Raw genomic sequence first — 24,358 nt, forward strand, 5'->3', positions numbered from 1 at the left:
AGTCTTTCCTTTTTTTTTTTATTCAGGAATCATTTATTGAGCACCTGTGTGTGTGTATGTGTGTGTGTGTATGTGTGTGTGTGTGAGATGCAGTATGCTCAGTGCTGAGAATATACAGACGAATTAGACATAGCTATGTTAAAGAGCTCAGAATAGTGCTTGATAAAATTATAAAATTAATAAATAAAATAATTGGGGAAAATGCAGTTTTAAACATAACCAGATTCCTAAACTATCAGGACTGTTCCATTTTTTTATTGTAAATCTGTACTCTGCCCATGGTGGCTTATATACTATAAGCACACTAAAACACGTTGCATTGTAAATCTAACGTTGGTATCTAGGAGGAATAATTAGCAAACTGTTAGAATTTCTAAGTTTTAATTCTCTGCATTTGGCAGGATGAGAAAGTCTGGAGAGAGGTTAATAACTATTTGTTATTTTCTGACTCTGTCATTGTTAGGTGTCAATATGTGAAAATATTGACTAAGCACACCCCCTACTGTATCACATATCTGTTAGGATATGAACTTTGATTCTTTTCCACCTGAAACCAGTCTTGCAGATCCACTGACATTTACTAAACCCTTGGAATGAATGGCATGGTGGCTTTCTGATTTCAAAGTAGCTTCATGGGACCAAGCAAATTAATGAATTTAAATAGGATTTGAATTCAGTTTTAACTTCACGAGCATGTCTTCTGAGCTAGCTAGCCACAGAGTGCTTATGATTTTGAAGGTCAAGGACTTAGTAAACATTAAACATATAACTGGTCCTCCCAATTGTTTTGTTAGTTCCATTGTATTGTAATTGTTAATATGCCACAGAAAAGCCTTTATAATTTTTGATTGTGATGATAATCTGTGTAAAATAGGCAAAACTTCCCAAACTCATAGGTCAGGTGCTAATCTCATAATCTAAGAAAGTAAGATACTACATAGCATTATAGTTATGAGTGTTCATAATGCTGGCAGGTACAGATCTTTATTTCTGGTACAATTAATATCTCTGAAAATTCCTTAAGTGGAGTGTGACCTTTAGGGGAAAAAGTGAGTTAAAACACCTTGACAAGGATAGTGCTATCAGTCCCCTGGCTTCTTATAACTTAGTGTTGAGCTTTGCTCATTCTTTCCTAATATTATGATGGTATTAAAAGACTGAAAAGGTCAAGTCACCTATTTTTAAAAATACTTTTTCATCAAAAACCTTTCGTGGAGGTTAAAGGTGTAAGCAAGGGGACTATAGCACATATGCTCTTTGCAGAATTGAAAGGATTTCTTAATGCCTGATTTTAAATTTGTGACTAAGAACGAGATTTATGTTCACAGTATTGCAGCCAAACCTTCTGAGGTTTGCTCCATTCTTGCAACTTTATCAAAATAGGATATACAAGAGTTCTATACAATGCTAAATTATTTTTTGCATCAAGATCAGTTGGACTATGAAATTCCCACTTCAGTAAAGCATTAAAAACAGTTAATGGCTATTCTTGCCATAAACATCTGATGGATTGTCTTAAGGAAATTTGGTGTTTTGTACAGCTAGATCTAATTGTCATTTAACAAATGCAAATGATATTCATTTTATTAAATATAGCCAAATATACACAAAGTAGAGTCACCTAATTTGAATAAGCTTAAACTTCCTACCAGGGTAACCAAAGAGCATTTACTTGGAGTGAACAGAGAAAGTTCTCTTACCTAGAACTGAAGAGATCTTGTATGGTTTTTAATTTCATTAGTGAGAGTAGATCTTGTATGGTTTTTAATTTCATTAGTGAGAGTAGATTAAATCATAGGCACAGATTCATTATTTTCTGACTCAAGCCATAAATGTTATTCTTTTGTCATAAAAGTCTATTTCATCCTAAATTGTCTGGTGTTATCTAATAGTATTAATTAGAAGAAAATTTCAATTATGGTCATTTAGATTTCACACTCAATTGCATTTTTGGATATAGAAGTTAAAGTTATTTTACTCTAGCATTATAATGCAATTCGGAGTAGAAACAATCCAACAAAATTCCCTAAAAAGTGGCTTTCTGGCAACTGAATCCTCTTTGGTTTCTATATCATCAAATGCAGATTCTGGTGCAAGCTGAATTGCTTATTTTTAGGTCAACATAGGGGATTTTAGTAATGCTCAAGTCCATAAAATGTGAATTATTAGTACTCACATTTGTATTTCACTGACTTAAGAACCTCCCTCTGCTATTACTGTCTCCCCCAGACTACTGGAATTTTCTTCATGGTCCAAATTCACCTGAATCTAGTATCATATCTTTTAAATTTTAGTTTCCTCAAGACTTTATTTCCTATAACTTCTCTGGGTCTTAGCTTCCTCATTTTGAAATGAGGACATTAGACTACATCATTTATAAACTGGAGGCAGTTTTGCCCCACAAGGGACATATGGCAATGTCTGGAGATAATTTTGGGTGTCACACCTGGGCAATGCTACTGACTTCTAGTTAGAGGCTGGGGATGCTGTTAAATATCCTTCAATGCATAGGACAGCCCCTCACAACAATGAATTATTTGGCTTAAAGTAACAGTAGTACCAAGATTGAGAAACCCTGGACAAGATGAGCTCAAAAATTACTCTGATCTGAAATAAAATGATTATATATAATACTAAGTAAAAAATCCAAAGCTTTTGGATTAGTAAATATACTTTACCAAGTGCCTACAGGTGTTAATTATTTAAAAAAATATTTAATAGTCACACCCTAGGACAGACATTGTATTTCTGTACTCTTTAGATGAAAAAACTGGCTCAAAGTGGTTAATTTGCTCAAGGTTGCATAGTTATGGGTAGAGATAGGATTTGAATGTTTGACCAATTCGAAACTTTATTTTTTTTCTTACTACTCAGTGCTATAGGTCATAATTTCCCCCCTATTTCAAATTATTATGAAAGTTTTATTTTCACAAGTCATGTAAACATTCCTTGTAGGAAGGAAATAAAGAGATTAAGCACTTTCATTAATAGAACATTGGTTGATTCATTTTCTCACCAAAGTCTCCAGCCACACATAAATATAATCAAATTGTAGGGGTATTGAATACATGTACTCTCTTATCGGATCTCATTTATAATTTATCACAAACCACTCTTCATTTGAAATAACCCTCATAAATGTTATTGAAGAGAGGATCACTATGTTATGGTAGCAAAACAAAGGTTTAATTCTTGTTCAAGCAGTTTCCTCTGTGTGACAGATTGATATGGGGCAATTGCCCTTCATGCCATGGTTCAGGGAGAAGGTACTTTCATCTTTTTTCTTTCAATATTTTATTTTTATTGTGGTAAAATATACATAATATAAAAATTGCCATTTTAAGTATTTTTAAGTGTGCAACTCAGTACATTCGATTCAGCATTAAGTTCATCCACGTCATACAACCTTCACCACTATCCACCTCCAGAACTTTTTCTTTGTCCCAAACTGAAACTCTGTCGCTGTAGGTCATAGTTTTCTTATATGACCATATTTCTCCACTCTAAAGAACTTTTTGACGTGTCTAATTTCTGGAAAATAACATACTTAGAAGTTATACTTAATTTGCTAACATTTGAAAACCTGAGAAAGTACATTTTTTGTGACCCAGAACACAGCATTGCAAAGAAATTTTATCCTCTTATACTCTGAATGTAAATGGGACCATGCATTAATATTGTTTTATTTTATCTTTCCATTTCCTCTCAGTTTAAGCCCTTACACTCCATTATCAGACTTAGGTTCTCTTCCCATTTTGAACCTAGTTTTTGACAGTGTTTTTCTTAATCTCCACTGCTTTTGTTTTGTTAAAACACGAAGAAATAGTATCAGCATTAGAAACTCCTATATGTTTCAAAGACAGTATATTCCAGTCCATATTTGAGAGCACACCATTGTATCACTAAGATCTTACTACCAAACTACACTAAACTGAGCTTTGATTTGAGTATAAAATATTACTCCCCATCCATATCTTTTTTAAGTTCATGATAGCATATAAAATTCAAATATGTCAGATAATGAAGAACAGTTGAGAAGTGCCATGCTAGGAATAGTAAAACAATATGCCTAAAATTAACCAAGAGGTATTTACCTTCCTGCATTCAAAGAGGTTTATTTGCTGCAGATGAAAGATGAAGTCACACTTCATAGCATTCAGTATTTTGTCATCAGATATTCTAATGCGTAATCTGTTTAGACGTTTTAACCCTAGCTCTCCTAACTTCTAACTAAATTAGATTGAAAGATGTGAGACCATATGGCCATGAATTTGGTATTCATTCTCAGAGAAGACAGCTGAGCGGCATAGACCTAAATTATAACTAAAATAATGCTCTGGGTTTTTTTTTCTTTTTGACACTATAATGATAATGACTAACACATTGTATTTGGTAATAGAAATGCTGTATGTGTTTTTGCAAAGAATATTTTGGAGACAATCAGCTTTAGGGTTAGGACATAGGCAGTGCAATGCAGATAATGGAGGAATAGGGGAAGAAATGTTGGGACCTTTTGAATTTTAGGCCCTTAAAGTCAGTATGAACTGTACCTTCTTAGAACTTCAAATCATCTTTTGTGTTTCCTGATAGACTCATTATTTGGAAGTGGCTAGTATATTTTGGTCCTTATGTAAGTACCCCACCAAAATTTTGCTTCTGTATGTATTTCTATTTAAAATATGTTTTCTCATTGATGGCGATCAACCATATATAGTCAAGTACAAAAGAAACTTCAGAAATGGAAATATGAAAGGTTGTGATATGTTCTTAGTCATATAGCTAGTTACTAGCAGGATAAAGACTGTAATGCAGTCTCTCTCATTGTAGTGCTTTTTACAACTCTTAGTGCTTTTAGAACTAAGAATCAGTATAAGCCCATATTTAACAACCAGCCAATAAAAATGCATACATTTGTTTCATATTCTAACCAGTTAAGGAAGAGAAAATACATGGAGAGAGTATAAAGAAAAGGAGAGGAAGATAAAAATCCTCAAGTTTCTTCAGCTATATTTTGCTCTCCATTCCTACGAAAATGAACTCCTAAGCCCCGTTCTTTGCGAGGACACTTACTTTAGTTCCTGGAATGCAGTGAGTGCTCATTAAATATTAGTTCCTGTCTCAGCCATCTTCCTCACAGCCAATGTCATTTGTATACCTGACCCCTAATTTAACATCTACTACCTTGAGTTTTGCCTACCCTTTAGGCCTTCCCCCTGAGACAGGCTGAAAAGCATCTGTACTATCACCAGTTACCTCTCTTACTTTCAGAATTGGCTCTAGGCCATTTATTTCTGGGAGTCCAAATGTCATGTCTTAAATAGTGGTGATAGGGTGGAGGAGGTTAAAGGAACATTTATTTAGCATCTCTTGCGAATCAGACATGTTTCTTACATATACCAAACCTAGAAAGGAAATTTCTCATTCAAAACTTTGGCTTTTTAAAGAACCAGTTCTCAGGGAAATCTTGGGCAGACACATTTAAAGCTGGCTCTGACACTAGCTCTATGACTTTGGGCAAATTGCTCGACCTTTCCAAGCCTCAGGTATTACTGTTAGAAAGTAGAAATCATCACAATCGTGTTAAATTTAGGGTTAATGCAGCTTGAGGAGAATTTGACAGTGTGGAATGGCCTCTGAAAAACAATACCTCATCATATATAATTGTTCTCAGTAAACAAACAAACAAACAAACAAACAAAACACCTTCCACGAGCCTCTTGTAGACAGAATAAGGATTTAAAAGATCTCGAGAGGCTGGAATAATTGGTAGAATCTAACAAAGTAAAAGTGAAATGGGACACATAGAAGTTTATATTGAGTCTGTTTTGGGGCCCAGAAAAGTTTCTATCTATATAACTATGTCCTGGAGGAACAGAGTTTAAATAGCTCCACGTGAACAGCTTATATTTTAGTCAAAAGTTAGCATAGCATGAGTCAACAGTATGATGTAACCATCAGAAAATGGTGAAGCCATCTTAGGCTACACTAATAGAAGAGAAATATTCAAATAAGGAGGTAAATATACTTAACACTCCTGAACTGTACACTTAAAAATGGTTTTAAGATGGTCAATTTCATGTGTTTTTTTTTCACCACAATTGAAAAAATAAGGTAATGATCTCGTTTTACTATTTTGTTATAGTGACCCCATTAAGGTGATTGTGTTTATGTTACACTTTATGAATGACATGGTCTTAGGCAAACTAGTGAGAGGACTCGAAATCATGCTGCGTGATAGGAACTGGGATCAATTCACAAAAAGGCTAAAGAGGGAGGGAGAGGATAAAGAACATAACGTTTCTCTTAAAATATTTGGATTGCCATTTTAGAAGAGTGATTATACTTATCATGATTCAAGGACTATAACTGGGATCAGTGGAAGCTCTAAGTGGTCCTCAAAGTGTGGCCTCTGGAACAACAGAATCAGCATCACTAGGGAGCTTTTTAAAAATGTACATTCTTGAGCCCTCAAAATTGCTGAATTGGAAAGTCTGGAAGTGGGATCCAGTAATCTCTTTTAACATACTCTCCAGGTGATTTTGATGCACAATAAAGCACTTGAGACCCCCTACTGTAGGACAACAGATTTCAGTTCAACAAAAATACATGAAAATTTGGCTACTAAAAAGATAGCAATGATTTTTAACCTTCACTGTGCAACAGAATCACCTGAGAAGCTTTAAAAAACAAAACCCACAAAAACAAACTATGACTGGGAACCACTCTGAAGAGATTCTGGTTAATTGGTCTGGGGTAGAGCTTGGGCATCAGTATGCTTTAAAAACAACATAGGTGATATAATGTGCAGCCAGAGTTGAGAACTACCTTGGTAGAAGGTTGAAACTAGGATCACTAGGTTGGCTGTTTAAGAGATTCCTTGGGGACCCTGTTTAAAAATACAGATTCTTGGGCCTTAACCCTGGGGATTTAAACAGATTTGAGGTAGTGCCAAGGAGTAGTTTCTTTTTCTTTTCTTCTTTTTTTCCTTCCTTTCTTTAAAAAAAAATTTCTTCAGGTTAGACTAAAGCACGGTTAGCTTGAAAAGTATCATTCTAGGTGACCAGGCCTTTATATAAATTAGCTTAGTCACCAAATAGATATTGAACAGCCATTATGTGTAAGGATCTGAGCCTATCCTGTAGGGCCGTAATTCCCAACATAGTTGATTATCAGAATCACTTGTGGGTAGATTGTACTACCCATAGAGATTTTTATTTTAACTCAGCATGTAATTTTAAAAAGCTGTGCGTGTGAATTTGATGTGAAACTGATTAAGAAAGACTTTTATATGAAGGTTTGTTCCTGAAATTTTGAATGTAGGTTTAATCATATTTGAATTGATTAGGAAAACATGCTATTTAAAGAAAAATAGGGTAAATCCTTTAAAGTACATTTTAATGTGCATCATCACTCCAATATCTTCTTTATTAATTTCAGATTTTTGTATATTTTAATTTTTGATACACTGCAGTCAGAACATCAACACATTTATTATATTACACTCACAAAGAATTTGCCATCGACAAGTAAATGTACGTGAATGTCTTGCATATAAGGTCAAAGCTCTACTTCTTGCATCAGGAACAACATTGTTTACAGTTAAATGAAATGGATCTAAAGACCTACCATATTCATAGCAAATTCTAAGCTCAGGCTCTAAAACCCTCTAGTTTTGATAGATACACCTTTTATATTCATTCCTTCCTTTTTGTGCCTGCTGCCCTCTTCTGGTTCAAAACTTATGACCTGTTGCCTGCAACTGATTCCTAACTCGTTATCTCCATTTTAAGTCACCAGTTTTCCTTGTTGAATGCAGAATTAAATCCAAATGCCCAAATGAATCCAGTTATGGTTTGGTCCCATCACAAGCTTTCAATTATTGTCCTTCATGGTCTTGTCTCTCCCCTCCCAACAAATAATTTTATTCTACTCTTTTTATCTGAATGTTACACATCTCCTAAAACTTATTTCAAAACCTGTTCTCCTCTGGAAAGCTTTCCCAAACCCCTCAGCACTGTACCTTATGTCTTATATGACATTTTGATCTTGGGATGATAGTTCTTTCTATACACATCTTGCCTTTCTTACTAAATTGTAAATTCCTTGATATTAGAAATCATTGACTTGCTTTGCCATTTCCAGCATGTGAGAGAGTTATGTATGTATAATTGAAAAAGTCAAGAGAAAACAAAGTTTAAATTCCAGCTCTACTAACACATGTGACAAATTATTTTGATTTCACTGAATCCCAATTTCCTAACTTTCACAATGTGGGAAATGCCACTTACTTTGGAGATTCATTTTAAGGACTAAAGGTGTAAGAGTTACATCGTTTGATATATAAAAGGCCTTCAATGTGTGCTCATTTTTTTCTTATCTCTTTTCAAAATGTCTACCACAGTTCTTTGAGACTAACCTCAATAAATACCAAAAAGCTAAATGATGTCCGAAGGCATTGAGGGCCTGAACTAGGGTAGTGTTATGGGACATGAAAAGGAAGAGATGGGATATGAAATAACGTTATAAGCTAGAATTGACATGCAGGGGAGAAGAATGGCTGTGATTTTGAGCATGGGATAAAATGACATTTAATAAAGAAAAGCAGACCAAAAACTTGTTTGAGCAAATTAGTCAATGGCAATAAGTTTAGGCAGTACCATTGTAGAGGAAACATTATAGGAGCACCAGTAACTTTATGGAAATGATCTGGGGCACCAGTAATGAAAGACTGGGTTAAAATACTAAGCCTTGGTATTTCCCAATTCGAGTGTCAGTTTCAAATTTTGATTATTAGAAATGGGAAAATCTGGAATTAAAGGTTGATCTAAGAAAGACATGAGTTAAATTTTAGAAATTCTCAAAAATCTAACAGTAGTTTCCTTTAGTCTTTTTAAAGTAAACTTTCCCTTTGTAGTAAGTTATATTGCTACCAAATGATAATATTTAAGATGAATCGTTAGGTAGTTCATTTGGGCTCATTCTTGTTTTTGGAGATAGACCTATAATGATACGAACTTCCCTCTTATGACTGCTTTTGCCGCGTCTCCAGAAGTTCTATTTGTTTCTTTTTGAGGGTTTCAGTCTCTTTGCTCTGCTCATCTAGTTGTTTTTTCAATCCTTGAAATTGTTGATATGACTCGTTTCCGAACTCACTGAGTTTTTTCAGAAGTACCATCCTGAATTCTCTGTCATTTAAGTTGCATATTTCTATGTCCGTAAGCTTATTTTCTGGAGATTTTTCTCTTTCTTTCAGAGATGCCTTGTCACCTTGGTTGTTCATGGTGTTTAATGGACTATATCTCTGCCTTGGCATTAATAGAAGTTTATTTTGCTCTTTTTCCAAAAAGAAGACATATTATATAAAGGTCTCTCTTTAGCCTGCTGCAAAGAAGGCACTTTTCTTTTGAGTTCTAGTAGGTGGCATCTAAGCCTCTTGGAACCCTACTTTATATAAAGTCTTAAAACTGCCTTTTTATTTTCTTATAGATATTTAATCATGCTCGCTACCCTCAGTTTCAGTCCCTGTCAGTGTCAGCGACAGTCATGGCAACATTTGATCAGATTCCCCTGGGGCTCTCCGGTGATCGGTCTCAACTGTATGAGGAGAGAGGCCCTCTGCATTGGGATTTGGGGGCTGTGGCTCAGCCTTGGTTTTGCAACCGCGGTTGGCAAAAATCAACTGTTGTTTCTCTGCTGTCCACTTCTCTGCTTTCTGCCCTGATGACTTGGCCCTGCTACTGGCTGTGTGGAACTAACAGCACTCCCAGGCAGGGCTGTTCAGGGAATTCTCCGCACCTTCGCCCCTCCCCCTCCCCCTACAGGTAGCTCTGGCAGCTGTAAGAGACAGCTTCTTTATTTTGCCCAGTCCACCACCCGACACCAGGTTTCTGACCTATGGTAGCTCTTATGTGCACATCCTACTCTCAGACGTGCTGGTGTGCAGTTTGGGTGTTTTTGTTGAGCTTATTGTTGTTCAAGGAGAGAGACCTGGGAATGTCTCTCACTCGGCCATGTTTTCAAAGATCTCTCAATATTTAATTATTATTAAAGATTTTAATGGTAAGTTCAAAATCTTGCCACTATGTTCAGATTGCATATAATAGTTAATTCTGAAACAATGGAAGTCCTGAAATACATTTTAGTTAAACTCTTTACCTTGCTGATTTTAGAGTCAGATAAATCATATATTTTAAAACAATTTTAAAATAATTTAGAGGAAATATTATATATTATAGGGATAAATTTTTAGCTGTTCAAGTCATTTCCGACATGTTCCTAATTATAATTATCATTTAGCACTACAATTTTAAAGTAAGCGTTTTTGTTGTTGTTGTTGTTGTTTTTAAGTCCATACAGTGGAACTGTAATTTAAGCTTAGTTGAAGATATCCAACATGACTTTTTAAAATTAGTTTCAAGTATACAATACATTGGTTAGACATTTATATAGTTTATGAAATGATCCCCCTGATTACTCTATCTTCCCTCTGGCTTTACATATAGCCATTACCTTACTGATGTCTGCATTCCCTATGCCATGCTCCTCATCCCTGTGACCCTCTATCAACTACTAATTTGTACTTCTTTAAACCTTCACCACAACACGACTTTTAAAATAATATCTCTGAAGGTTTTAAAATAGAAAGCCCTACATACTTTTTGCAAAAATTAAGACAATTATACAGAGAGAATAAAATGTTAAATTTTCTTACTTTGTTCCTTTCCCAGCCCTACTTTTCAAAGTTAACCACTTTTAAATTTATAGTTTTCATATTTTTTATGTGTGCTGTATATTTAATTTTTGTTAGTGTAGGAAATTGACTGTATTATATTTATTGTTCTATAACTTTTATCTATTTAATATATCATTGGCATTTTTCAATGAAAGTATATGTGGTATAAGCTTTTTCATTTAAACAGCCAAATAGCAAGCAAATTTTCGATGTTTTTTGATGTATACCCTATAGATAAACTAATAAACTTTGACAGAATACATTGCAACTGTTAAGAACTTTAGATAGATGTATCGATCTCAAGTACAAATGCAGAGAGTTTTGGTATGTGTTACTTGTTACAGTGAGAAACACTCTAGCATTATTTCTAGATGTTAGTATATGAACATTGTAGCTTTGGTGGGGGGAGTGAGACTTGTTTGGCCAGGAGAGTGTGCTAGTATTTATACAGTAATGAAGTATGTTTGCCCATCATGGGCAAAGTCTGTTTGCGGTTTCACGTGATTTTTAGATAACATTGGAGCCATAGCTCCAGATAATTGACAGTCTTAAAACAATGGATTGTTTGCTGTGAAACACAAAATCACAAGGCTGGGTGTTTTAATCCTGTCATTATTGGTGCCCCAAATCATTCCATGAAGCTCATGAAGTTACTGGTATCCCTATAACTTTTCCTATGGGATAGTATTGCCTAGACTTATCTTACTAAATAAGTAACTCTTGCCATATTAGACATTAGAGGCAGACTTAATATGCTCATATTAAATTGCATACTCGATAAGCAAAAAGTTGTTACTGTAGATCCACAAGCACTCAGATTTGAAGTGTAATATAAAATAATATATAATTGAAGAATGAAAATGATACGTCTAAATGTTCGTTAATGGGATATATAGTCTCACCTCCCTTTATTTTATTCATAGATACAACTTGGAATGAACAGGGAAAGGCTGAATGTTTTACAGATAACTTTTGTAATGTATGTGGAGTGCTGCTACAGTTTGAATCACAAAGGATTTCACATTATGAGGTAGGTTTAAAAATGGAAATAGAGTCTAAAGTTAGTTTTTAAATGTAGCAGGTAAACTTCCTATGTTATCATTTTTCATTCTTATGAGAATCCTATGAAGCAGACAGTATTATTTCCCTTTTGAGGATAAGGAGACTAGTTCAGAGAGGGACAAACTTACCAGCTTAAGTTTGGGGAATTCAGGTTTAAACTCTTTTTGACTCCAAAGCTAATTTTCTTCATAACATTCTGTATCCCTTTATATTCATTAAGCCACTATGTCCTTTATGTCCTTGTAGGAAATGTAAGGAAGGTATTATAAACCTCCAGTAGGAAACTGTTAATGTGAATCAAGGGCTATTACAGAAATCCAGAGTCTTTCTTTACAGTAAATGAAGGTTATAAAAACAAAATGAGCCAGTCTTACTTGCACTTGACTTAGCTACATACTTTTTGCTGGACCATAGCATTCTAGAGCTAGAAAAGGGAATGTTTAATGTTTCAACTCCTATGGTTTATTAATTAGAATACTGATACCCAGAGGGATAGTGATTCTCATAGCTAGTCATTGGCATGGCTAAGCTTAACAATGATTTCTTCAGATTCCATATCCATTATTCTTTCTTTTCATTTGGTGTGGCCTCCCATTTCTACATCATATGATGAGCTTAGTTTTTTTCATATTTGATATCTGGGTTACTAAAAGCACTAGGTACATTTACTTAAAAGATATATAATGCCAGCTCTGCTTTTTTAAACATCTTATCTCGTTTTGCCTATTGCACATCTTATTGACAACTATACTTCAGTCCTTATGTTCATTAGGATTCAATTACTATAATTACAGATAGGGAAATTTTGTTGGCTATAGATTGAGAGGACCTAGGTTCAGGTCTTAACCACCATTGTTGTGTAACCTGGGCGAGTCACTTTACCTTTCTCAGCATGTTTCTTGAATGTATAAAATGGGGGTGGTAAAATCTTTCTTACTATACTTGTGAGAATTAAATAAAATCAAATACGTCAGAGCGGCTAGCTCATCCTCAGACTCTATAGCTCAAAGATTCAGTTAGTAAAGATAGACACACAATCCAGGGGCTCTATGATAATTGTGGTGGGAACCATTTGAATTTAAAGTAGTTTTTATGGGCCCATAAACTGGTATTCAGTGCAGAAAATTACAAAACTACAAGAAAAAACTCAACCATAATTATATCACTTGTATCATTTAACTTCTCTTTTGCCTAATATTTCCAGTATGCTTTCTGAACACACACAGATACACACACATTTCTTTCTTTATCCTTTTTATTTATTTATTCATTTTTAAATTTATTTTATCATTAGTTTCAAGTATACAGTACATTGGTTAGACATTTATATAGTTTCTAAAACAATCTCTCTAATTGCTCTTTCTCTCCTTGGGTTCTCTACTTAGCCATTTCATTAATGCTAAATAAATTTTCTATGCCATGCTCTTCATCCCTGTGACAACCTATCAACGAATAATTTCTACTTCTTTAACCTTTCATGCCATTCTCTCAGCCCTCCAAACCCCCTCCCTCTGGTTGTCATCCGATTGTCCTCTATATTTGTGAGTCTGTTTTGAATAATTTGTTCTTTTTGTTCCTTAAATTCTACATATAAGTGAAATTGTATGGTATTTATCTATGTCTGACGTATTTCCCTTAGCATAATAATCTCTAGGTCCATCCATGCCATTGCAAATTGTAGGCTTTCATTTTTTCAATGACTGAGTAATATTTCATTGTATGTATGAACCATAACTTCTTTATCCAATCATCTGTTGATGGACATTTAGGTTGCTTCCATATTTTGGCTATTGTAAATTGTGTTGCCATGAACATAACGGTGCATAGATCTTTACAAATTATTGTTTTGGTTTTCTTTGGAAAAATACCCAGAAGTGCAATTGCTGGATCAAAAGGTAGATCTATTTTTAATTTTTTGAGAAACCTCTAGATTGTTTTCCATGGAGGCTGTACCAATTTGCATTCCCACCAACAGACACACACACATTTTTATAAAAGAGAATTTTATGTGTTGGTTTGTACTTTTTTTTCATATAAGAGCATATTCTAGACACTTTGTCCTATCATTACAGCTTTTTCTTCTATAGTATTTTGATGGTTATAAAGTATTATATGTAATGTTGTAGCATATTTTTTAAATTTAGATTTCAGTGCTGTCTGTACGTTTGGTGCTTAAGGTTGTTAAAACATCAGATCAAAACTATACATGACTTTCCATGTATTTGAAAGCATTTCTACATAAGTAGTCTACTTGAAAAGGTGATCTTTTTTTTTTTTTTTGGCATACAGCTTGGTTAATATTGTCATACCACCTCAGTATAGTATTTATTGTATATGTAAAATAGAACAGTACTACAGTTTTGAATTTTAATGAGGTTGTACTTATTAATATTTCCCTTTGTATTTATACTTACATGTTTAAGAAACCATTTTCTGTGCTTTTGTCATATTGATTCCCTATATTTTCTTCTAATAATCTTAGAATTTTATTTCTTATGTTAAAGTGTGTAATCCATCTGGTATTGATTTTCACATATGGAGAGTGATAACATTTTTTAAAATACAGATAGCCGATGTTCCAGCACTATTAATTTTTATTTGTAATTTTAAAAATATCTTTATTTTTTCAATTATAGTTGACATACAATGTTGTATTAGTTTCAAGTGTACGATACAGTGATTAGACACTTGTATAACTTATGAAATGATCACCCCAATAAATCCAGTACCCATCTGACACCATACATAATTATTACAATACTACTGACACTATTTTCCATGCTATACTCTACATCCCCATGACTATTTTATAACTACCAATTCGTACCTCTTAATCCCCTCCCCCTTCACCCATTCCCCATCCTCCAATCTGACAACCATCAAAATGCTCTCTGTATCTATAAGTTTGTTTCTGTTGTTTGTTTATCCTGTTCTCTAGATTCCACATATGACATTTGTCTTACTCTCTCTGACTTATTCTACTCAGCACAGTATCCTCTAGGTCCAACCATGCTGCGAATGGCAAGGTTTCTTTCTTTTTTCTGGCTGAGCAATATTCCACTGTATATATGTATAACTTCTTCTTTATCCATTCATCCATTCATCCATTGATGGACCCCCGTCTGGATGCCTCCATATCTTGGCCACTGTAAATAATGCTGCAATGAATATACAGATTCACAAGAATCTGTAATTTTTTTACTAAATTTATTGGGGTAACACTGGTTAATAAAATTATATAATTTTCAGGTGTATATTATAATTTCACATCTGTATATTCTATTGTGTGTTTACCACCCAAAGTCCATTTTCCTTCAGGTAATATATATTTGATCCCATTTACCCATTTCACCCACACTCTACCCCCCTATATTTGACCCACTTTACCCCGTCTACCTTCCCCCTCCTCCTCTACTCCCTACGCTCTGATAACAACTAGTCTATAGTCCATGTCCATCAGTCTCTGTTTGTTGGTCCTGTTCATTTGTTGTTTTTAGGTTTATATCCCACATATAAATTATATCATATGATTTTAAACTTTTTCTATCTGGCTTATTTCGCATAGTATGAATATTTCAAGGTTCATCTATGTTGCTAATGGCAGTATTTCATCTCTCCTTATGGCTGAGTAATATTCCATTGCATATATGTACCACAGCTTCTTTAGCCAATCATCTATCATAGCACACTTCAGTTGCTTCCATATCCAGGCCACTGTGAATAATGCTGCTATGAACATCAGTGTACAAATATCTTTTCAGATATGAGTTTTCAAGTCTTTGGAGTAAATACCTAGTAGAGGGATTGCTGGATCAGGTGGTAGATCAATTCTTAGTTTTTTGAGGAACTTCCATACTGTTTTTCATAGTGGCTGTACCAATTTGCAGTCCCACCAGCAGTGTATGAGGGTTCTGTTTCTCTGCATTCTATCTAGCATTTCTTATTACTTGTCATGTTGATTATAGCCATTCTAAAAGGTGTGAGATGGTATCTCATTGTGGTTTTGATTTGTATTTCCCTAATAGCAATGTTGAGCATCTTTTCATATATTTGTTGGCCATTTGTATGTCCTCTAGAGAGAAGTGTCTGTTCAGGTCCTCTGTCCATTTTTTGATTGGATCATTTTGTTGTCGTTGTTATTGAGTTGTATGATTCTTTGTAAATTTTGGACATTAGACCCTTATTGGAGGCATTACTTGCAAATATATTTTCCCGTTCGGATGGTTGTCTCTTTACCTTGTTGATGGTTTCTTTTGCTGAGCAGAAGCTCTTTAGTTTGACGTAGTCCCATTCATTTAATTTTGCTTTTACTTGCCTTGACTTTGAGGTCAAATTCATAAAATCCTCCTTAAGTCCAAGGTTCTTGAGTTTAGTTCCTATGTTTTCTTCTATGCATTTTATTGTTTCAGGTTTCATAATCAAGTCCTTAATCCATTTTGAGGTAATTTTGGTGTGTGGTGATAGACAACAGTCTAATTTCATTCTTTTTCAGGTGACTTTCCAGTTTTCCCAGCACCATTTATTGAAGAGGCTTTCTTTTCTCCACTGTATGCTTTTGGCTTTTTTGTAGAAAATTATTTGCCCATATAAATATGGGTTTACTTCTGGATTCTTGATTCTGTTCCACTGGTCCATGTGTCTGTTTTTCTGCCAATACCATACTGTTTTGATTACTGTCGTTTTGTAGTATAATTTGAAGTCTGGCAGAGATTGATGCCTCCAGCCTTGTTCTTTTTTCTCAGGATGGCTTTGGCAATTCGGGGTCTTTTGTGCTTCCATACAAATCTGATGATTTTGTGTTCTATTTCTTTAAAAACTGCCAATGGTATTTTGATGGAGATTGCATTAAATTTGTATAATGCTTTAGGTAATAGGGTCATTGTAACTATGTTGATTCTTCCCATCCAAGAACGCGGAATATCTTTCCATTTCTTTGTATCTTTTTCAATTTCTTTTAATAGGGTCTCATAGTTTACATTATATAGATCCTTCACATGTTTCGTTAGATTTATTCTTGGGTATTTTATTCTTTTTGGTCGCAATTGCAAAAAGAATTATTTTTTTCCACTTTTTCTCCTGGCACTTCATTATTAGAGTATAGGAACACTATGGCTTTTTGAACGTTGATTTTGTATCCAGGAACTTTATTGTATTTGCTTATTGTTTCTAGTGGTGTTCTTGTGGAGTCTTTAGGGTTTTCTGTATAGAGAATCATGTCATCTGCAAAGAAACAGTTTGACTTCTTTATTTCCTATTTGAATGCCTTTTATATCTTTCTCTTGCCTGATTGCACTTGCTAGGATCTTCAGTGTTATATTGAATAACATTGGCGATAGTGGAGAGCCTTGCCTTGTTCTTCATCTTAGAGGGAAGGTTTTTAGTTTTCACCATTAAGTATAATGTTGGCTGAGTTTTTGTCATATATGGCCTTTATTATGTTAAGGTACTTTCCTTCTATACTGATTTTGTTAAGTGTTTTGATCATAAATGGATGCTGTATCTTTTAGAAATCTTTTTCTGCATCTATTGATATGATACGATTCTTATTTTTTAACTTATTTATGTGATGTATCACATTAATTGATTTGCATATGTTGAATTATCCCCGTGCCCCTGGGATGAAGCCCATTTGATTGTGGTGCATAATCTTTTTAATATGTTGCCGTATTCAGTTTGCTGGTACCTTATTTTGGATTTTTGCATCTGTGTTCATGAGAGATAGTGGTCCGTAGTTTTCTGTTTTTGAGTTATCTTTACCAGGTTTTGGTATCAGAGTAATATTGGCCCCGTAAAATGAGTTGAGAAGTATTGCCTCCTCTTCGATTTTTTGGAAGGGTTTGAGGAGAATAGGCATTAAATCTTCCTTAAGTGTTTGGTAGAATTCACTGATGAAGCTATCTGGTCATGGACATTTACTTTTTGTAGGTTTTTGATGATCATTTCAATTTCCATACTGCTGATCAGTGTATTTAGATTTTCCAGATCCTCTTATTTATTTATTCATTCATTCATTCATTCATTCATTCATTTTTAGCGAGGCAACCATTGATTGACCTCACAGTTGCAAGGTCCTTGTCAGTTTACAATCCCTTATTTTTTTTATTTGTTACACCTACAGCACCTGGTCTTCCTAGGTTGTTTGCTATCCAAGTACTAACCAGGCCTGACCCTGATTAGCTTCCAAGATTAGACGGGATCAGGCTTGTTCAGAGTAACATGGCCGTAGAGTAGATATTCCAGATCTTTTTGATTCAGTCTAGGGAGATTGTATTTTTATAAGTACTGGTCCATTTCTTCTAGGGTGTTAGATTGGGTGTTATATACTTTTTCATAGTATTCTTGTATGATCGTTTGTATTTCTGCCATGTCAGTCGTAATTTCTCCTCTTTCATCCTTGATTTTGTTTATTTGTGTCCTTTCCCTTTTTTCTTTAGTGAGTCTAGCCAGACGTTGGTCAATTTTATCAACCTTCACAAAGAACCAGCTCTTTGTTGCATGTATTTTTTCTATTGTTTTGGTTGTTGTTGTTTATTTGTTTTCAATTTCATTTATTTCTGCTCTATTTTTGATTATTTCTTTCCTTCTGCTGACTTTAGGCCTCATCTGTTCTTCCTTTTCTAGTTTTTTTAAGATGAAGCATTAGGTTGTTTATTTGGGCTCGTTCTTGTTTTTGGAGATAGGCCTGTAATGATATGAACTTTCCTCTTATGACCGCTTTTGTCGTGTCCCAAAAGATTCGATATGTTGTACTATCATTATCATTCATTTCTATGTATCTCTTGGTCTCTTTATTTCTTCACTGACCCAGTTATTCTTCAGCAGCATGTTGTTTAATCTCCATGAATGTGTGGTTCTTCTTGATTTCTTTTTGCAGTTGATCATTAGTTTCAAAGCATTGTGATCAGAGAATATGTTTGGTATGATTTCGACCCTCTTATATTTGTTGAGGCTATCTCTGTGTCACAGTATGTGGTCGATTCTTGAGAATTTCCCATGTGCACTCGAAAAGAATGTATAAGCAGCTGTTTGGGGATGAAAGGCTCTATAAATGTCAATGATGTAGTTGGTCTAATGTGTCATTTAAGGATGTAATTTCCTTATTGATTTTCTGTTTGGATGATCGGTCCATATCTGACAGTGGGGTCTTTAGGTCCCCTACTACGGTAGTGTTTTGGTCTGATCCTCCATTTAGTTCTGTTAGGGATTGCTTTACATATTTCAGGGCTCTATGATTGGAAGCATAGATATTAATAAGTGTTGTGTCTTCTTGGTGCATGATTCACTTTATCATTATGAAGTATCCCTCGGTATCTTTCTTTACCTTTTTTACATCTGATATCAGTACCGCTACTCCCACTTTTCTCTGAATGTCATTTGCTTGAAATATCATTTTCCACCCTTTCACTTTGAGTCTGTATTTGTCTTTGGAGCTGAGATGTGTCTCCTGGAGGCAGCATATGGTTGGCTTTTGTTTTGTGATCCATTCTGCAACTCTGTGGCTTTTTATTGGTGACTTTAGTCCATTTACATTCAGGGTGATTATTGAAATATGAGGTCTTCTTATAGCCATTTTATCTTTTGCTTTCTGGTAGCTCGGTGTTTCCATTGCTTCCTTGTCCTTGTGTTTCTGTTTTCTTTAATTTTGTTGGCTTTTGTGTGTTTTGCCTCTGGTTCTTCTTGTTTTATGTTATATACTTCAGTTCTGGATCTTTGGTGTGTGGTTACCATTACGAATATGTAAAGGATAGTTATATATATTTCTTAAAGATTAACGATCTTTAAGAAAATGAAAAGGCAGTTTTAAGACTTTATATGTTTATATATATATATATATATATATATATATATATATATATATACACACACACACACACACACACACACACACATACAGTCGTCCATTTTCTTCAGTGTGTGCCTTATCTCCAGTCCCCTTTGTGAATTTGGATCTTTGAATCTCCCCTTTTTCAGTCATTGTTATCTCAATTTGTCCTTATGTATACTGAACTCTCATTACTATCTTGCTATAGCAATTCTTGTATTATTTAAGCTTAGAATGCCCTTTCTCAGTAAGGGTTGCACTCCTCTGCTTCTATTTGCCTGATAGTCATTTTACTCTTAATTATATATTTTTGTTGTTCTTGTTATTTTTTTTCAGGTGAACCGACCTCTTTCGGTATTTCCTGTAATGCAGGCCTCATAGTAGAGAATTCTCTCGATTTTTGTATGTCTGGAAAAGTCTTAATTTCTCCTTCATATCTAAAGGAGAGCTTAGCTGGAAACATTATTCTAGGCTGGTAGTTCCTTTCACTTAATACTTTAAATATTTGATTCCATTACTTTCTGACTTGTAAGGTTTGCACTGAGAAGTCTGAAGATAATCTAATGGGTTTTCCTTTATAAGTTTTCTTCTCCCTGGCTGCCCTGAGAATTCTGTCTTTGTCGTTGATTTTTGATAATTTTAACAAAATGTGTCTTGGTGAACTCCTTTTTGACGAGATAATTGAATGTCCTGTTGACTTCTTGAATTCTAAGTTCCATCTCATTTCTTCGATTTGCGAAATTCTCATCCACTATTTGTCTGAAAATGTTTTCTAGTCCATGCTCCTTTTCCTTGCCTTCAATAATGCCCATTATTCTTATGTTTCCTTTCCTGATGGTACCAGCTAGTTCTTGAATTTCTTTTTCATTATTTTTCATTCTTCAGTTTCTCTCTTCTTCCTTCTGATTTATTTCTAGATTTCTTTCCTCCAGTTAGTCGATTCTATTTCCCAAGCTTGCTATTTTATTTTTCAACTCTTGCAGTGTGTTTTTTATCTCCAGAATATCTATTCTGTTCTTTTTGAGGGTTTCAATCTCTTTGCTCTGCCCATCTAGTTGTTTTTTCAATTCCTGAAATTGTTGATATGACTCGTTTTGGAACTCACTGAGTTTTTTCAGAAGTACTATCCTGAATTCTCTATCATTTAAGTTGCATATTTCTATGTTGTAAGGTTATTTTCTGAAGCTTTTTCTCTTTCTTTCTGAGGTGCTTTGTCACCCTGGTGTTCATGGTGTTTAATGGACTATTACTCCACCTGGGCATGAATGGAAGTGTATTCTGCTGTTTTTCCAGAAAGAAGATTTATTATATAAAGGTCTCTCTTTAGCCTGTTGCAAAGAAGGCACTTTTCTTTTAGTTTCCAGTAGATGGCATCTAAGCCTCTTGGATCCCTGCTTTATATAAAGCTTTAATAAAGCCTTTTTATTTTCTGATAGATATTTAATCACGCTCGCTACCCTCAGTTTCAATCCCTGTCAGTATTAGCAACAGTTTTGGTAGCGTTTGCTCAGATTCCCCTGGGGCTCTGCAGTGTTCAGTCTCAGAGGGTATGGGGGGAGGGGCCTTCCGGGTTGAGGGTTGGGGGCTGCATTTTGCAACCGTGGTCGTTAAGTAGCAACTGTTGTTTGCCGGCCACTTCGCTTTTTGCCCTGATGATTAGGGACTGCTGCCAGCCGGATATGGGGAGCTTACAACTTTCCCCTGAAGAGCAGGGCTCTTCAGGCTCTTCAGGGAACTCCTTCTCCCCTCCCCCTCCTCCTGCAGGGAGTTCAGGTGGCTGTGAGAGGCAGCTTCTTTATTTTTCCCAGTCCACCACCTGACACCTGGCATTCTGACTTGTGGTTGCTCTTATGCACAGATCTCATGCTCAGATGTGCTGGTGTGCAGTTTGGGTGTTTTTTGTTGAGTTTTAGATGTTCAGCTTATTGTTGTTTCAAGGGGAGAGATCTTAGGATGTCTCTCACTCTGCCATGTTTCCAATTTCATTTACTTTGAATCACTCAAAGATACCTCAGTTGTTCTCCAAATTACAAGCTTGTGTCAACTTCCTGAATAGCAAACACCATTTATTCTCTGTCAGTCCTTCTTTCTCAGCAAGTTTAGAGGGATTTTATTAATTCTAAACCAAGTGATTAATTAAACTGATTCCTGGAGTCCTCCCTTCTTCCCTTTAGCTTTGGTGGTAATTAATCATGGCTTTTCATGGCTTGTAGTAACATTAACGTTGTACATTACTGTATTATTTTGGTAGTCTCTTAGAAATTCAGTCATGTCAGCATACAACAATGCAGAGAATAGGTTCAGAAATGTAAATTAACCTTGATTCACCCCATCCCTGAAAGGAAGCTCCAGAGCTTTCAGGAGAATGCTTTCCATCATTGAATGTGAAGTTATCCATTAGGACCCAAGTGTCTGAAGCTTTTCTCAAGAAGCTAGATTATTTGGGGTAAGAGAAGCATGTCCTTCAGCAATGGTGGACCATTTTCTTATTTAAATAGGATATAAGAGCTGAAGACAAAGAGGCGAGAACTTCAAACAAGGAATATCATAAATGTAGAATCTACTAATACAATTTATATTGAAAAATATGCATTTTTATGCCCTCTTTCAAAAGAAAGTGTTAACTTTCTTGCTTAAGGTGGTGGTTTTGGCACTCTTGACTCCCTTGAATTTTTAATAAAAAATTGGATAGGAAAAAAGATACAGTTATAACACACATGTATACACACACACCAAATCAACTACTATAACAGTATGTAATTTCCATTGTTTGGAAAGTCTGTGGTGACAAAAGGAGACTTATGATTGCTAAGAGATGCTGATACACACATGAAGGAGAGCACACTTTTTCCCCAAAGAGCTTGAAGGAAGCACCTTCTTTTCCCTTTACTTTTTGAATGAGATCCAAGGTCTGTAACAACAGAAAACTTTGAGGCTATTCCAGCATAATTTCTAGAAAATAAAAAAGACAGGAAATAGAAGGGACTGGTGGAGTTATAATTCCAGCAAGGAAACTGTGGGATGGAGTTGAGACAGGAGGAGCTCTGGTGCATCCTGAGGACTCTCGTTGCTCATGTATTTCATCTCTTCTGCTTATCAAAGAAGAGGAATGAAGACAGGAGAAGGCCGTTCAAGTCAATCCTTCTGTGCCTACCGAGAAGACTATCTTGGAGATATGAGCTATAAACTGGGAACTATAATTTGTCCTTCAGTTACATACCTGAAAAGGTAATTCCACTCACATTCAAGGGTACATTTACTGGCTATTTTGTTTAATAAGCCCATCTATTATTTGCATGGCATAAAATGAATAGTTGGCTTTTGGACTGGTTGAGAAAAGCTGACTTTTCCCTTTGGTCCACAGACAAAGGGCCTTTCCCCCAGTGCAGAAGTGGATTCCTCATAACCAGGGAAATTGGCCAGTAAATTACATTAAAAACTAAAAATCAACAATGACAATATAATGCAATCTTTAGTCTGCTATATGCCGGCTTTCTTTATCAATGCTAAAACTATTCTCCCCTTCTGTATCTCGCTATCTCTCTTTTTCATTGGGATGTTTTTCAGCCTAACCAAGAGAACACTAGCTTTACTTTCTCTATTTTCTTCCTTAACTCTGTTATGTTTCTCCCTAGTTGAGAAACTGGCTATCAATAATGACCTTAACACATCCTCAGTTGTAAGATAGCTATAACAGTAGAACAATATTACAAAATAGTTTTGAGAGTTGAGTATGATAATGCATGCAAAACACTAGAGTGCCCCACACATAGAAACACCTCATACCATAGTCTCAAAAATTTTATTATCCAAACATCCTAATTTGGGTCCAGGTCATACACACTGCCCTGACAAAAGGGGCCTCATCTGCATTCAGTGAGAAACAGAACAATCTGGGCCCAAAGACCACTCAGTAGCAAAGGCAGAGGAAGTGCATGCAAGAGGTCTAGGCATCACCTCTGCAGCTTGTAGGTGTTAGATACCACTTCATTGTATCCTTTTTGTTCAGGTATCAAATATCCTTGTTTAATTCTCATTAAAGAAAATTGGTCTTTCTTCTCTTTCCTTCAGAAACCAAAGTAGAAACTAGCTCGCATGGTCTGCGAGAACATTAGTAACCTGATCACTAACAGCTAGGAGTTAATTCTCTGGCAATCTGTGCTGGTGAACAAGCTGAGCAGGCTCTTTCTTGACCCTCATATGATGATATAATTGGGAGAATTCCTCTAACTGCTACTACGGCAACTTGCTGCTTTGGTGTGAGAACGTATAATCTCTCTTTTTGTATGACTACTGAACTGTATCAGGGCAACACTACTTGCTCTAAAAATAACTCCCAAACCTCAATGGTTTGCTATAATAGAAGGTTATTTCTCTCCTACCTAAGTTCAAATAAGGTGTTCCTTCCTGATCAGTGGGCAACTCCCTTCTAAGCAGCAGTTCAGGAACCCAGTCTCTTTCCTTCCTGAGCAAGTGACTTTCATGTGTGTTTATGTCAAGCCTGCAGAGAGAGAAAGAACAGGGAGTCTTGGATCACCTTCTAAAAGTTAGTCACATGACCACACCTAACAAGGTAGACTCGGAAATGAAATCTAGTTGTGTGATCAGGAGAGAGGGGAAACAGTTTTCATGATCAGCTGTAAGACCTAGGACAGCCACTTTATGAAGCCTACTGACAAACACATTGTCTGGAGAGAGCTCTCCTCAATCCTGAGTGAGCATCCAGGACACACGCACACTCC

General features: G+C 35.4%; 1 protein-coding gene across 2 annotated transcripts in view; it reads left to right on the plus strand.

Moving 5' to 3' along the window:
- ZMAT1 (zinc finger matrin-type 1) overlaps positions 1 to 24,358 on the plus strand; it is a 45,013-nt gene that overhangs the window by 3,213 nt on the left and 17,442 nt on the right. For both annotated transcript variants that reach the window (XM_039873970.1, XM_039873971.1), the window contains exon 2: positions 11,656 to 11,762. In XM_039873970.1, the coding sequence (XP_039729904.1) occupies positions 11,656 to 11,762 (107 nt within the window). The remainder of the gene's footprint in view (positions 1 to 11,655; positions 11,763 to 24,358) is intronic.

The sequence above is a fragment of the Pteropus medius genome, unplaced genomic scaffold, assembly GCF_902729225.1.
Source record: "Pteropus medius unplaced genomic scaffold, Ma_sr-lr_union100, whole genome shotgun sequence".
Classification (NCBI taxonomy): Eukaryota; Metazoa; Chordata; class Mammalia; order Chiroptera; family Pteropodidae; genus Pteropus; species Pteropus medius.